This window comes from Choloepus didactylus, chromosome 19 (genome assembly GCF_015220235.1).
Source record: "Choloepus didactylus isolate mChoDid1 chromosome 19, mChoDid1.pri, whole genome shotgun sequence".
Lineage (NCBI taxonomy): Eukaryota > Metazoa > Chordata > Mammalia > Pilosa > Megalonychidae > Choloepus > Choloepus didactylus.
Window position 1 is genome coordinate 38108803 of NC_051325.1, and position 15247 is coordinate 38124049.

Genomic DNA, 15247 nt, shown 5'->3' on the forward strand with positions numbered 1-15247 from the left:
TTTTTTTGTTTTTTTTTAATGAGGCTTGTTTTATGTCCCAGCTTATGATCCCTTCGGGAGAAAGATCTGTGATCACTAGAGAAAAATGAGTGTCCTGGTGATTTGGGATGTAGGGTACTATATATGTCTGTTAAAATTCTCTAAATCTCTTTCTCCTTTCTTTTTGTCTCTGTTGGTAGGGCTCCCTTTAGAATCTGAAGTAGGGCAGGTCTTTTATTGGCAAAGTCTCTCAGCATTTGTTTGTCTGTGAAAAATTTAAGCTCTCCCTCAAATTTGAAGGAGAGTTTTGCTAGATAAAGTATTCTTGGTTGGAAATTTTTCTCTCTCAGAATTTTAAATATGTCCTGCCACTGCCTTCTCGCCTCCATGGTGGCCGCTGAGTAGTCACAACTTAGTCTTATGTTGTTTCCTTTATATGTGGTGAATTGCTTTTCTCTTGCTGCTTTCAGAACTTGCTCCTTCTCTTCGGTATTTGAGAGTCTGATCAGAATATGTCTTGGAGTGGGTTTCTTTGGATTTATTCTATTTGGAGTTCGCTGGGCATTTATGCTTTGTGTATTTATATTGTGTAGAAGGTTTGGAAGTGTTCCCCAACAATTTTTTTGAATACTCTTTCTAGACCTTTACCCTTCTCTTCCCCTTCTGGGACACCAATGAGTCTTAAATTTGGGCATTTTATTTTATCTATCGTATCCCTGAGATCCATTTCGATATTTTCAGTTTTTTTCTCCATTCTTTCTTTTGTTCCTTCATTTTCTGTTCTGTGGACTTCTAGGACACTGAGATGTTGTTCAGCTTCCTCTAGTCTTGTATTGTGAATATCCAGAGTCTTTTTAATTTGGCCAACAGTTTCTTTTATTTCCATAAGATCTTCTGTTTTTTTTACTTACTCTTGCAATGTCTTCTTTATGCTCTTCCAGGGTCTTCTTTATGTCACTTATATCCCGGGCCATGGTCTTCTTGATGTCCTTTAAATCCTTTGCCATGTTTTCGTTCCTCGATTGTGGTTCTTTGATTAATTTTGTGAGGTATTGTGTTTCTTCCGATATGTTGATTTGTGTTTTTGGAGTTGGATTCTCCATATTGTCTGGTTTTATCATATGCATTAAGATTTTGTGTTGTTTTTTTGGCTTCTTGGCATTTGTTTTGCTTGATAGGGTTCTTTCAAGTTGTAACAAAAAAAGGATATTGATCTAATTTTTCAGAAACACAGTTTGGTGACATACACTTTCTCTAACCAGCAGATGGCGTCTGTGAGTCACCTATATCCCTCAAGTCAGTTCTCAACCTTGTTCCTGCGGTGTGTGGGGAAATGATTCTTGTGGGTTCAGTTGGAGAACTCAGTTTGGGTGTGTTGCTGGAGCCGTCTGCCCTGAATGTGGGGCATGTGTACGGGTGGCCAGGGAGGAAGGGCAGTTTTAATGTTCAAATCCCCCAGGTTCCAGGAGATTCAAGGCCACTGCAAGAGTCTAAGCCTTCATTTCAGTTCAGCCCCAGACCCTCTGTTTCGCTGATCCACAAACCACCGGGCTTGGCGTAGCGTCCCTGGGTTCTCCAAGCGGGTCCCCCCTCCCAGCCATGATCCTCCAGGAGCTCAGCCGAGGGAATGCTGTGCTACGTCACCAGTGCACGCCATCCCTCAAGGGAAGCCCTGGGCCACCGGGCCATGCCGTGGCACGCTCTCAGCTCGTTTCAGAATGCAGCGTGTCTGAGGCTGTCTTTACTGCAACGCCTTGCGGGCTGAGAACAGCTGAGGTTTTCTCCACAGAGAAGTAGAGAGGGGCAGAAAAACTCCCAGGTTCACCCGTCAGCCAGAGATAGCACCCGATCCTCTGGGCTCCCTATTCTGAGACAGATATGTCCCCCGACTCTCCCAAGGTCAGTTGTCACCAAAAGCCTCTGTCTGCTTGTTGAGGATTCGCTGTCTGTATTGAGCAGTTAACATTAAAACCTCACTTGGAGCAGGGCTGAGAGAGTGCACGGCACGGCTTCTGTGAGGGAGGGGCTCTCGGCTCTAGGCTCTCGGCTCTCAGTGCAGGTCCACAGTTTTACTTACAGATTTTATGCTGTGATCTCGGGCACTCCTCGCAATTCAGGTTGGTGGATGATGAATGGACAGTCACGTTTGTCTCCCCACTGTTATTCCAGGTTATTTACTGGTTTTTTGGTCATTTATGAATTGTTCTGGGGGGGCTAAGTCTTCCACTCCTCTCTATTTCACCATCTTCCCAGAATCCCCCTGGCATTGGTCTCTTAAGTAAGAAGTAGGATTTTATTGGATAGAAAAGGAAGAAGGAACATTCTGAGTGGCAGGATCAACATGTATAGAGGCATGGAAGTGCATGGCACCTTTGAGGGTCCTCAAACAGCTAAGTGTGGTTGAATAACTGGGACTGGTGGGATCAGAAAGTAACTTGAAAGTAAGGTTATTGCTACTTAAATGACATACAATGCCCTGTAAGAGTTTAAAGTTTATGTTGTAGGCAATAGAGAATCACTGAAATGGAATACATGATCACATCTGTTCAGGAAGATAATTCTGGTGGCTGGGGTTGGGGTGGGTAGTGAGTGGAAACAGACAACTTTTAGAGGCTTCTTGTGGTAGGCCATGTAACAGATGATACTGACATTTTTCTTGTCCTTTTTCTTCCAGTTTATAATTTCTCTTAATATTTCTAATTTTCTAAAGGAATTTAAATTTTAGGAAGTAGTGCATTGAGTTATTTTATAACACTTATGATATTAGGACCGTAACAAAGATGCATGTAATCTAAACTTTGAGATTTGAACACTTTACAATTTCTCCTGTTTAGGCTTTGCATTTTGACTATTGGGCAAAATTTTTTAATTCCACTGAGCTTGTATTTTTTATCAGAGATTGTCTGGTCCCCACTTTAATATTTTCTATTCTGATAAAGACTTCAGTTTCCACTTAGATGTTTTACATGTATCTCAGATTTTATATATTCAGTATTGAACTCTTCATTTTTTTGCCCATGCTATCCTCCACAAGATTTTTCTTTCCTTGATCTTTTCTAACATATTAAGTGACACTATCTTCCATCCAGTTATTTATGCCAGAAACCTGAGAGTTATCCTCCTTCTTTCCCTCAGCTCCTGCATGCAATCTAATCCTTTTGGTTCTCCTTCCAAACTATTTATTCCTCTTCATATCCATCTTTACCACTCTAGTCCAAACCACTATCATCTCTTGATTTGATGACTTTAATAGTCTCTTAATGCCTACCTTTGTCCCTCTTTTAGTTTATTCTTCTCATAGTGGTAGAGTGATTTTCAAGTACAGATTTGATCATTGCTGTATCCCCAGTGCCCCAAACTGGGGACATATGTAGGAAGCATCCAGTAAATTTGTTTGATATCAATCTTTTGCTTAAATCCTTTCAGTGGCTCCTTATTGTATACTCTTATCTCTTGCAACTCCTTTTTTTCCCTTCCTTGGCCGACATTTTTTTTTTTTAGTATTTTATTTTTTAAAGTTCAGTTTTGTTGGGATATATTCACATACCTACAGTTATACTCTGTGTACAATCAGTTGTTCACAGTACCATCATACAGTTGTGCATTCATCACCACAATTTCTTAATATTTTCATTGGTTCAAAAAAAAGATAAAAAAGAATAAAAATAAAAGTATAAAAGGACACCCAGAACATTCCATCCCCCCATGCCACCCTATTTTTCATTTAATTTTGTCCCCATTTTCTACTCATCTGTCCATACATTGGATAAAGCGAGTGTGAGTCACAAGGCTTTTGCAATCACAAAGTCACACCATGTAAACTACAAAGTTATACAGTCATCTTTAAGAATCAAGATTACTGGGTTGCAGTTCGACAGTTTCAGGTATTTTCTTCTAACTATACCAGTATACTAAAGAATAAAATGGGGTATCTATATAGCACATAAGAGTACCTCCAGAGTGACCTCTCAACTCCATGTGAAGTCTCTCAGCTACTGAAACTTTATTTTGTTTCATTTTGCTTCCCCCTTTTGGTTGAGAAGATTTTCTCAATTCCACAATGCCGGACCATGCTCATCCCCGGGAATCATGTCCCACGTTGCTAGGGAATTTTACACCCCTGGAAGTCATGTCCCATGTAGGGGGGAGGGTACTGGCGTTTACCTGCTGAGTGGGCTTAGAGAGAGGCCGCATCTCAGCAACAAAAGAGATTCTCTGGGGGAGACTTAGGGACAATTATAAGTAGGCTTAGCCTCTCCTTTGCAGTAACAAGCTTCATAAGGACAAGCCCCAAGATTGAGGGCTTGGTGTTCCAAATTGGTAGTCCTCAGGGCTTGCAAGAACATCGGTAATAACCCAAGTGGGGAAGTTTAATATTTCTGCATTTTACCCCAGTTCCTCATGGGGCCCTACAAATACATTTTTATTCTCTGCCCAAATTACTTTGGGAAGTATCGGGACCTTGACAGACTTAAAAAAAGTAATTTATATGGATTTCAAGTCCTATTCAATATTTTACTATCAAGTATTTCAACATAATGATGAAGCTCCAATTTATAGAATACACGTACATTGTAAGAACTGTCATCCTGCAGCTGGCTTGGATGTCACCAAAAAAGGCACATTAGCCACAAAGGACAAGAGTATTTGACATATTTGAAATCAGAGTTTCAGGGCTACTACCTAGTACTGCCCCTGCTGGATGCCTAGCATTGCAGGCTGTACTTTTGACTGTATTTCAAGCTTCTTGGGTGGCTGCCATACACACTCTTCTAATAACTCCAAGAGCCCATTAACGTTAATGGGCACTGACATTCTCTGTACTTTGCTGCTGAAGTAAATATCCAGGTGGTAGAGTACTTCCCTGGCTGTGATTACTTCATCTGTGAGGGAGCAATGAGTTGCCCCTGTGGTAACCATGGGGCGCTAGATTCTTCTCTACTTGTTATGTCCTCCAAGACACTTAGACAAGGCTATTGTAGGGCAAAGGGACTGCCTCAATAGTGAAAGCTAAGGAGATAAATATCTCAATCTTCAGATACATCTGCACAACATGGGAAGCCCTTGCTTATATAATATTATTGATAAGAGATGCTAAAAGAACATCTTAGTTTGTAACTCTCTTCTGCTAGTGGCTTTCTAACACATTTAGAATAAAACCCAAATTCCTTGTCTTTGCTTACAAACCTAAATGTGATCTCACCTCATTTACCGTTCTTCTCTGTGCTTGCTGTGTTATCTCAGAAGTGCCAAGCTCCTTTGCTTCTGTTTAGAATGCTTCCCTTCCCTAACACCCAGTCTTTACATGTCAGGAGTCATTTAGTTGTGTCACTTAAAAATCATTTCCTCAGAGGCCTTCCCTTACCACCAAGTTATATTCTGTCACATCTCCCTGTTGCTTTCCTTCACAAAGACTTTCCCCTAACTAGAATAGACTCTCCTTCAGAGCTAGGGCCTTGTCTATACTGTAAGTTGCTTATTACACACACAGAGTTTAGAGTAATTTCTGGCACATGGTAGGCTTTCAGATATTTGTTCAAGTTTTGCTTTTTAATAGACCTTGGAGATCTAGGGCTATTGATACTGACAGTGGGGGCCTCCCAATGGGAATTTGGATGGATAGTGTGGAGAAGTCATATTTACTATCATGGGAGGAAAATACAAGTGTCATGAGTGAATAGAATTAGTAAATATTTTAGAGCAAAACAGCTTCTCTGAGCAAAAGGAATAGTATTCTGTTGAACCTTTATGAAATTAAATTGATTTAAGGGATGAACTAACATCTCAAAATATTGAAATGTATTCCCTTTTCTTTTAAATAGTCATCTCAGCAAAACTTAAAGAAAATAAAAAGAATTGGTTTGGACCAAGTCCTTACGTGGAAGTCACTGTAGATGGACAGTCAAAGAAGACAGAGAAGTGTAACAATACGAACAGTCCCAAATGGAAGCAACCCCTTACAGTGTAGGTTTGAAAGTATTTTTCTCCATTATATTTTGTTTAGTATGTGACCAGAAATGCATCTTTTAAAAAGTTTCTCAATTGTTTTTTTAGGTTCCCTTTCTCTCTTTTGCTCATCTTTTTTTCCTTCCCCTTCTCCTTCCCCCTCCCCCTCTTCCTCATTCCTAGCCCTCCACCTGGGGGAGAGCCTATGGCTTTGGGTCTAGAATGATTCTTAGCAGCCCTTTTCTTGACTTGAGTTGAATTTGGGGGCTATGAGTAGCTCACTTTATTTTTTAACTTAATTTTAAAAAAGTTATTTGTGTGTGTGTGTTTAATTACAGTGCCCATGTTTGAATTACCCATGATTGTTTAAAATGGTGATGAGTATAGTTAGACTTCTAAGGAGAAAAGTATTTCTTTGTCCCCCAAAATTTGATCATGTTTTAGAAAGAATGAGATATGAAGAAATTCAAACATTTCTAGAGGTTATCTATATAAGCATCAGTCCATGGACCTATGGTAGATTAGATAGTGCTCCTATTTTTTCTAATTGGTGACTCTGAAACAGTTTGTATGTTTATTGCAAATTTTGACTTCCCAAGTTTGTTTTGGAAATTGCCTTATAGAGTGCATAGTTTTTGGCATTTAGCAAGGTATGAGCAGCTCTATATTTGATGGATTGTCCTGGACACTGTCTATAGCAGGGTGAAACTTTGTACCTAATATAACCCTCAAGTCATTATGTAGCTGACCAAGGAACTTGTTAATATAAGTTTTAGTGATAAGCCTTTGTTCAGATAACTGTTTTGCCATTTACTGGCTGTGTGATGTTAGGCAATTTGCTTAACCTTCTGAATATGTTTCTTTATCTGAAGATAGGGTGATAATTCCCATCTCACAGGATTGCTTTGAAGATTAAATGAAATAACATCAAACATAGCACAATAAGCATCTAATTTTTAAGTTCAGTCTTTTATACTGCTAAATTTAAACTCATTTTCCAACATAACAAGCAATTTTACTTTTATTGAACATATGTGCGTAAAGTTGTCTATAGTTCAACCAAAAGTGAAAATCACCATGCAAACATGTGGAAGTCAGATATAGTTTTCCCGAGATTACACAATTTAAGCAATATTTGCTGTACAGTAAACTGGTGTGCAGTAAGAATATTTTAGACGTTAAAACTTCATTGTAATTTATTTAGGATCCCATTTTGGTTTTTAATGAAAATCATATTTTTCTGTTCCCTTTTCTCATTTTAGTATTGTTACCCCTGTGAGTAAATTACTTTTTCGTGTGTGGAGTCACCAGACGCTGAAATCTGATGTTTTGTTGGGAAGTGCTGCATTAGATATTTATGAAACGTTAAAGTCAAACAATATGAAACGTATGTATATAAAAGTAATAGAAATTGTGCTCAATTATTTGTTTCTCTGGAAGAAATTCATATACCAAACCCAAAGAGTGACTTATATTCACTATTTGTTTTTTTCTTTTCTTTTCTTTGTTAGAGAAGTTGTGCATTTATAGAACAATCATTCATAAAATTCTATAATACAGGATTCTTGTATACCTCCCTATCATTAACACCTTGCATTGGTATGGAATGTTTGTTCCAATTGATGATAGCACATTTTTATTATTGTGCTATTAATAACAGTCCATGGTTTAACAGTTCACTGTGCAGTATAATTCCATGGATTTTTAAAAAAACTTTTTTGTTACCATTTATACAGTCTAACATTGCCCTTTTTAATCATACTCAGATATTTACTTCTTTGCAGAACGTTCACAATATTGTGTTACCATCACCACCATCCATTACCAAAATATTTCTGTCATTTCAAGTAGGAACCCTATACATTTATGCGTTGACTTCCGATTCCCTATCCCCACCCCATCCCCTGGTAACCTGTATCACTATATGTTTTTGTTTTTAAGTTTACTTGGTTATAGGATTAACAGGGAGAAGACTCTTAAGCTATTTAAGCATCTTCAGTAACCTTGATTTGGCCATTCATTTTGGAGCTCATGTTTTTAAGAAATATTTATTATTTAGTAAATAGATATTTATTAAGATACTACATACTCAATTATGGAAAGACCTAAAAACATAGAGCAGAGGTGAAGGAAACAATGTAATCCCACTTCAGAGAGAGAAATGTGGTTAGTATTTTGATAGATTTCCTTGTCTCCAATGCTTATTTTTAAAACTTCCTCGTTTTAGATGATTGTGATTTTATTTATATCTGTCTAATAGATACATATACAATTTTGAAATTTGCTTCATTTAAAATAAATTTCAAAACAGATCTCTCAGGTTAAGACTTAATGAGATTTAATCCATTCTTAAGCTAAATGTTTTCACTCTGTAATTTATTTGGGTATGTATATTGCTGAATAATCTTGGTAGTCTTGCTGGCCCATTTTAATACTGTAGTCTTACAAGGATGGAATGAATGTTATAAATGAGATTATTGAGATACTCAGTTTTTTACATTATGGGTATTAAACAGTAAATTTTGTTCTGTTTTTAAAATGCAGTGTTTTGGCGTCAAAAGCTTTCAAACCTTGAATGAATATTACATATATATGTACATTTGTGTGACATTATTTTTAACAGTTAAGATGACTTAAAGAAAAAAAGTAGCCATTTAAAAATTTTATTCTCTTCCAGTTGAGGAAGTGGTTGTGACTTTGCAGCTTGTAGGTGACAAAGAACCAACAGATACAATAGGAGACTTGTCAGTTTGTCTTGATGGGCTTCAATTAGAATCTGAAGTGGTTACTAATGGTGAAACTACATGTTCAGAAAGTAAGTAATCATTTTTTTGGTATGAGGTCTTTAATGATACAGCACTTCTTACGTAAAATAGCCACTGTAATATGGTATATATCAATTATTGCTATTCTTTTTTTTTTAAAACTAAATTCAGTTTTATTGAGATATATTGACATACTGTACAGTCATCCATGGTATATAATCACCTGTTCACAGTACCATCATATAGTTATGCATTTAGCACCCCAATCTATTTTTGAACATTTTCCTTACACCAGAAAGAATCAGAATAACAATAAAAAAATAAAAGTGAAAAAAAAAACACTCAAATCATCCTCCCCATCCCACCCTATTTTTCATTTAGTTTTTGTCCCCATTTTTCTACTTATCCATCCATACGCTGGATAAAGGCAGTGTGATCCACAAGGTTTTCATGCTCATACTGTCACCTCTTGTAAGCTACATTGTTACACAATTGTCTTCAAGAGTCCAGGCTACTGGGTTGGAGTTTGATAGTTTCAGGTATTTACTTCTAGCATTCCTATATACTAAAACCTAAAAGTGTTATCTATATAGTGCATAAGAATGTCCGTCAGAGTGACCTCTTGACTCCATTTGAAATCGCTCAGCTACTGAAACTTTATTTCATTACATGTCATATCCCCCTTTTGGTCAAGATGTTCTCAGTCCCACAATGCCAGGTCCAGATTCATCCCTGGGAATCATATCCTGCATTGCCAGGGAGATTTACACCCCTGGGAGTCAGGTCCCATGTAGGGGGGAGGGCGATGAGGTCACCTGCCGAGATGGCTTAGCTAGAGAGAGAGGGCCACATCTAAGCAACAAAGAGGCACTCAGGAGGAGACTCTTAGGCACAATTATAAACTGCTATTCTTTTTTAAATAAAAGAAGTTATTTTATTTAAAAAAAAAAACAAAACAGAGGCATTGATTAAATGTTTTCTTTTAATGTATTGTTTCTATAAATAAAACTTTTGTTTTTTATAAGTTTATAAGTTTTTATAAGTTTATAAGTTGGAAAGCTAGCATAATAAAAGTTGAATTGTCATTGACCTTATGAGTATTGAGCTGATTTATATAAAGTGTTTATTCTTGAGGCCAGCAATGCCAATTAATACGGCATGTATGATGCCACACAACCTTTTATGTTAATGGCAGACATAGTTTATTGTCTGTAGCACTGTCTAGTTGAGTTTAAGTTTTTTTAATGCAATTTTATTGAGATATAATCACATACAGTCATTCAAAGTGTACAGTTCACAGTATCATCATATAGTTGTGCTTTCATCACAAACTTCGAACATTTTCATTACTCCAAAAAATAAAATAAAAATTAAAAAAGAACATCCAAAACATCCCATTCCCCTCCTTCCCTCATTGTTCATTTACTTTTTTTTAATACAATTTGAGATATATTCACACACCCTACAGTCATCCACAGTGTACCATCAGTTATTCACACCACCATTATACAGTTGTGCATTTATCACCAGAATCAATTTTTGAACCTTTTCCTTACTCCAAAATAAAAATAAAAGCAAAAAAGAACACCCCAAAATTTCCATCCCCTCCATCCCATGCTATTCTTTATCTTATTTTTGTCCCCATTTTTCCACTCATCGGTCCATTTGCTGAATAAAGGGAGTTGGAGCCACAAGGTTTTCACAGTCACACTGTGCACGAAACATAGTTGCACAGTCGTCTTCAAGAATCAAGGTCACTGGGTTGCAGTTTGAGAGCTTCAGGTATTTGCCTCTAGCCATTCCAACACCCTAAAAACTAAAAAGTGATATCTATATAGAGCATAAGAATACCCTCCAGAGTGATCTTTCAACTCTGTTTGAAATCTCTCAGCCGCTGGAACCTTAATTTTGTTTCATCTCTCTTCCTCATTTTGGGTCAAGAAGATCCTCTCAATTCCACAGGACTGGGTCCAGGCTCATCTCCAGGAGTCATTTCCCACGTTGCCAGGGGGGTTCACACCCCTGGGTGTCATGTATCACGTAGTAGGGAGGGTAGTGAGTTCACCTGGCAAGTGGGCTTAGAGAGAGAGGGAGCCACATCTGAGCAATAAAGAGGCTCTCTGTGGGGCTCTTTATTGTGGGCTTAAGCTTCTCCTTTGCAATAACTAGCCTCACAAGGGAAAGCCCCCAGATCAAGGGCTCAGCCCACTAGATTGGGAGTTCTCAGTGTTTACAGGAAAATCAGCAATAGCCCAGGTGGGGAAGTCCAACATTTCGACATTTCTCCCCAGTTCCTCAGGAGGGCCCCACAAATACACTTATGCTCTCTGGCCATATTACTCTGGGATGTATCAGGATTTCACCCCAGCCTTACAAACTCACCAAATCCCACTTCCCATTCACTGCTCCCTGCACCTATGGTGTTCAAACAAATTGACCCTACAAGTTAAATTACCTAATGTGCTACAGAAAATATAGATCCTGCACCAGATAAACATCTCCTTGGTCTCGTGCAAACTTGTAGCTTTAAAACCCCATCAGCTCTCTCTCTAGCTAAGCCAACTTGAGAGGTGAAATCACTGCCCTCCCCCCTATGTGGGATCAGACACCCAGGGGAGTGAATCTCCCTGGCAACGTGGAATATGACTCCCTGGGAGGAATGTAGACCCGGCATCGTGGGATGGAGAACATCTTCTTGACCAAAAGGGGGATGTGAAAGGAAATGAAATAAGCTTCAGTGGCAGAGAGATTCCAAAAGGAGCCGAGAAGTCACTCTGGTGGGCACTCTTACGCACAATATAGACGCTTTTTAGGTTCTAATGAATTGGGGTAGCTGGTGGTAGATACCTGAAACTATCAAACTACGACCCAGAACCCATGAATCTTGAAGACAATTGTATAAAAATGTAGCTTATGAGGAGGGAGAATGGGATTGGGAAAGCCATAAGGACCACACTCCCCTTTGTCTAGTTTATGGATGGATGAGTAGAAAAATAGGGGAAGGAAACAAACAAACAAACCAACAGAAAAAGGCACCCAGTGTTCTTTTTTACTTTAATTGATCTTTTTCACTTTAATTATTATTCTTGTTATTTTTGTGTGTGTGGTAATGAAGGTGTCAGGGATTGATTTAGGTGATGAATGTACAACTATGTAATGGTACTGTGAACAATCGAATGTACGATTTGTTTTGTATGACTGCGTGGTATATGAATATATCTCAATAAAATGAATATTAAAAAAAAAAAAAAACCGGTCAGTATCATCTTTTACCCTTGGATCTGATTTACCTTAGTCCTAACCAGATCCTCTTTGTTCATATCTCTAATTAAAGTCTGAATTCTGTTTCAGCTCTTTCAACAGTTGCCATATGGGGTAATATTGACATTTATAGCTACCAAGTTCTAGCTCTGAGTCTTATGTGTCACACAGGTACCCAAAGTTCTAGAGACTGATCAGATTATACACAAGGAGCTCAGCATCTCAGGATTTAGAGATAACCATTATAATTCAGGAATAGATGTGACTGCTGTAAGAGCTTACAATCTAGGGACCATTACAATAAGCGTTCCCCTGATAAGCTATGCCCTAAGATTCAGTTTATACATTATAGTTAGTCCATGTTAGTGAGGCATTGCAATGTTTGTGCTCTCATTTCTGGCATGCTTCACTCAAAATGCTGTACTCATGATCTATTCAGCTTCATTCCTTCTTATAGCCAGCCGCTCAATATTCTATTGTATGCATACACCACAGTTCACCATTCTGTTCATCAGTCAATGTACTATTGGGCCACCTCCATCCATTACAAATAGGGAATATTGCCGCCACATGTACCGGTGCATAAATGTCCATTCGTGTCCCTGCTCTCTGATCTTCCAAGTATATACCCCATACTGAGGTTGCGGGACCTTGAAACCCCCACATACCTTGCTTATTGTGAAACTACCATACTGTCCTCCAGATAGGCTACACCATTCTACTTCCCAACCAATAGTAAATACATACATCTCTCTCTCCAAGTGCTCTCCAGCTCTTGTGTCCCTGTTTATTTTTTTTTCCCCTGCAATTTTATAGGGATGTATTCAAATACCATACAATCATCTACAGTGCACAGTCGTTTACAGTATCATATGGTTGTGCATTCATCACCACAGTTAGCACTTACACGTGTTCATTACTCAAAAAGAATTGAAACAAAAGAATAATAAAAAGGATAAAAGGAAAAGCAAAAATAAAATAACAGCAATAAGGTCAACAACACTGCAACCAAGAATCCCGTACCCCTGCCTACACCCCTCCCTGCTATACTTTCAGCTTTGGTTTATTGCCCCGTCACATTTATTGGGAGTATACTACAATGTTACTGTTAACCCCAGACTCCAGTTGTATTGGTTATATTCTTTCCCCCAATACCATCCCCTTTTCAACATCCTGCAAGGTTACCATTCATCTGTTCTTTCACATGTAAAAACATTTTTACATTTGTGTATTCAGTCACCATCACTGACCACTCTAGGTTTCACCAAGCTACACAATCCCAGTCTCTATCATCCATCCTTCCTTCTGGTATCACACATGCCCCCAGCCCTTCTCCCTCACCTACTCATCGACATCCTTGGTCAGTGCACCTACAGTACTGTGCTACCATTACTCAACACTGCACTCTCCATTTCTGGATCTACACAGTCAATCCTGTTGAACATTCTGTCATCCTTCAGCATTAAGTGCCTGATATCTACCAACTTTCTATCTCCTGATAACCTATATTCTCAGCTTTAACCGTCAAAGTTTGTTCATTAATGTTAATTAGTGAGACTATACAGTATTTATCCTTTGGTTTCTGGCTAACTTCGCTCAACATAATAACGTCCTCAAGGTTCATGCATATTATTATATATTCCGTGACTTTGTTCTGTTTTACAGCTGTGTAATATTCCATTGTGTGTATATACGACTGTCTATCCACTCGTCCGTTGATGGACATCTGGGCTGTTTCCATCTCTTGACAATTGTGAATAATGCCACTATAAACATTGGTTTACAAATGTCTGTTTGTGTCTTAGCTTTCATTTCCTCTGGGTATATACCTAGTGATGGAATTGCTGGATCATATGGCAATTCTATACTTAGATTCCTAGTTGAGTTTAAGGTTGATTCCAAATCCTTACTAAACAGCCAATGCAAGCTGAAAAGGCTATACTTGTAGAGATAGCTTTTGTTATAAATGCTAATAATAACAAAACCAGTTCATTTTTAGTAATCAGTGTGCTGGCATATCTTACAATTTATGATTTATACTTTGCTAGTGTTTTGTTAAAGGGGAATAATCGTTAGCCATGATTAGAAGTTTCTTGTAGAACCTAAATTAGTGTCTGCACAGCTGGCATGCCTAATAAAGCTTGTTTCCAATGAATTCTCTTTAGATGTTTCCATCACTTACTTATGTTCTAAATGCATTTTAACTTGAAACATAGATTTTAAAGACCCAAAGACAGAGCAGATTTTAGAGGCCTCAAGACAAAGACAGAACACATCACTCTGACAAAGACCTTTCTGTTTACTTAGAAACTGCATTATGAAACATTTTATAATTGTCAGATGCTATTTTTCTTCTGTTGCTGCTTCGATGGAAGACTTCATGCTTTCTCTTTAATTCATGACTTTTTTTAGATTTTATTATGAAGCAATTTCAAATTTACAGGGAAGTTTCAAAAATAATACACACAACCTATTCAGAAAACTCCCAACATACCAGGTACCCCAACCCATATACCCAGATCAGTAACATTTTGTCACATTCACCATATCATTCGATCCATCTATCCATCTTTCCATCCATCCATGTCTTTTTTAAAACATTTGAGAGTAAACTGTGTACATCATGCTCCTTGAACACTTAATACTGCCATATACATTTCCCAAGAACAAGGATAATCATTTATGTAACCGTCTTAAGTACATTTACGTTTGAGAACTTTAACGTTGATATATAGCCTACAGTCTGTATTTAGTTTTTTCATACGTCCCAATAATGTCCAGTTGGGTGTTTTCTGCTTAATTGTTAGATCCAGTCCAGTATCACGTATTGCATTTAGTTGTCATTGTCTCCTTAGTCTCTCTCTCTCTCTTTTCTTTTAATTTGTGGGAACATACATACAACATAAACTTTCCCATCTCAACTACTCCGAAACATGCAGTTTAGTGGGATTGATCACATTCACAATGTTGTGCTTCCTTCAACACCATCCATTACCAGAACTTTCTCATCACCCCAAATAGAAACCCTGTACCAGTTAGGCATTAACTTCCCATCCCTGTAACCTATACTCTACTTTCTGTTGCTGTCAATTTGCATATTCTAGTTATTTTATGTAAGTGGAATGACACAGTTGTATCTGTCCCTTTGTGTCTGACTTATTTCATTCAACATGTCTTCAGGGTTCATCCATATTGTCAGAACTTCATTCCTTTTTATTCTGAATAATGTTCCATTGTATGGATATACCACATTTTGTTTATTGCTCTGCTGATGGGCATTTGATTTGCTTCTTTCT

The 15247-nt window shown here is 38.0% G+C and overlaps 1 protein-coding gene across 6 annotated transcripts in view; it reads left to right on the plus strand.

The window, feature by feature from the left end:
- The window catches only part of ITCH (itchy E3 ubiquitin protein ligase), a 168793-nt gene that overhangs the window by 57291 nt on the left and 96255 nt on the right, over window positions 1-15247 (plus strand). For 5 of the 6 annotated variants that reach the window (XM_037811038.1, XM_037811036.1, XM_037811039.1 and 2 more), the window contains 3 exons: window positions 5802-5943; window positions 7188-7312; window positions 8603-8740. The exons of the other annotated variant lie outside the window; for it this stretch is intronic. In XM_037811038.1, coding sequence (XP_037666966.1) covers window positions 5802-5943; window positions 7188-7312; window positions 8603-8740 — 405 coding nt within the window. The remainder of the gene's footprint in view (window positions 1-5801; window positions 5944-7187; window positions 7313-8602; window positions 8741-15247) is intronic. 6 annotated transcript variants of the gene reach the window in all.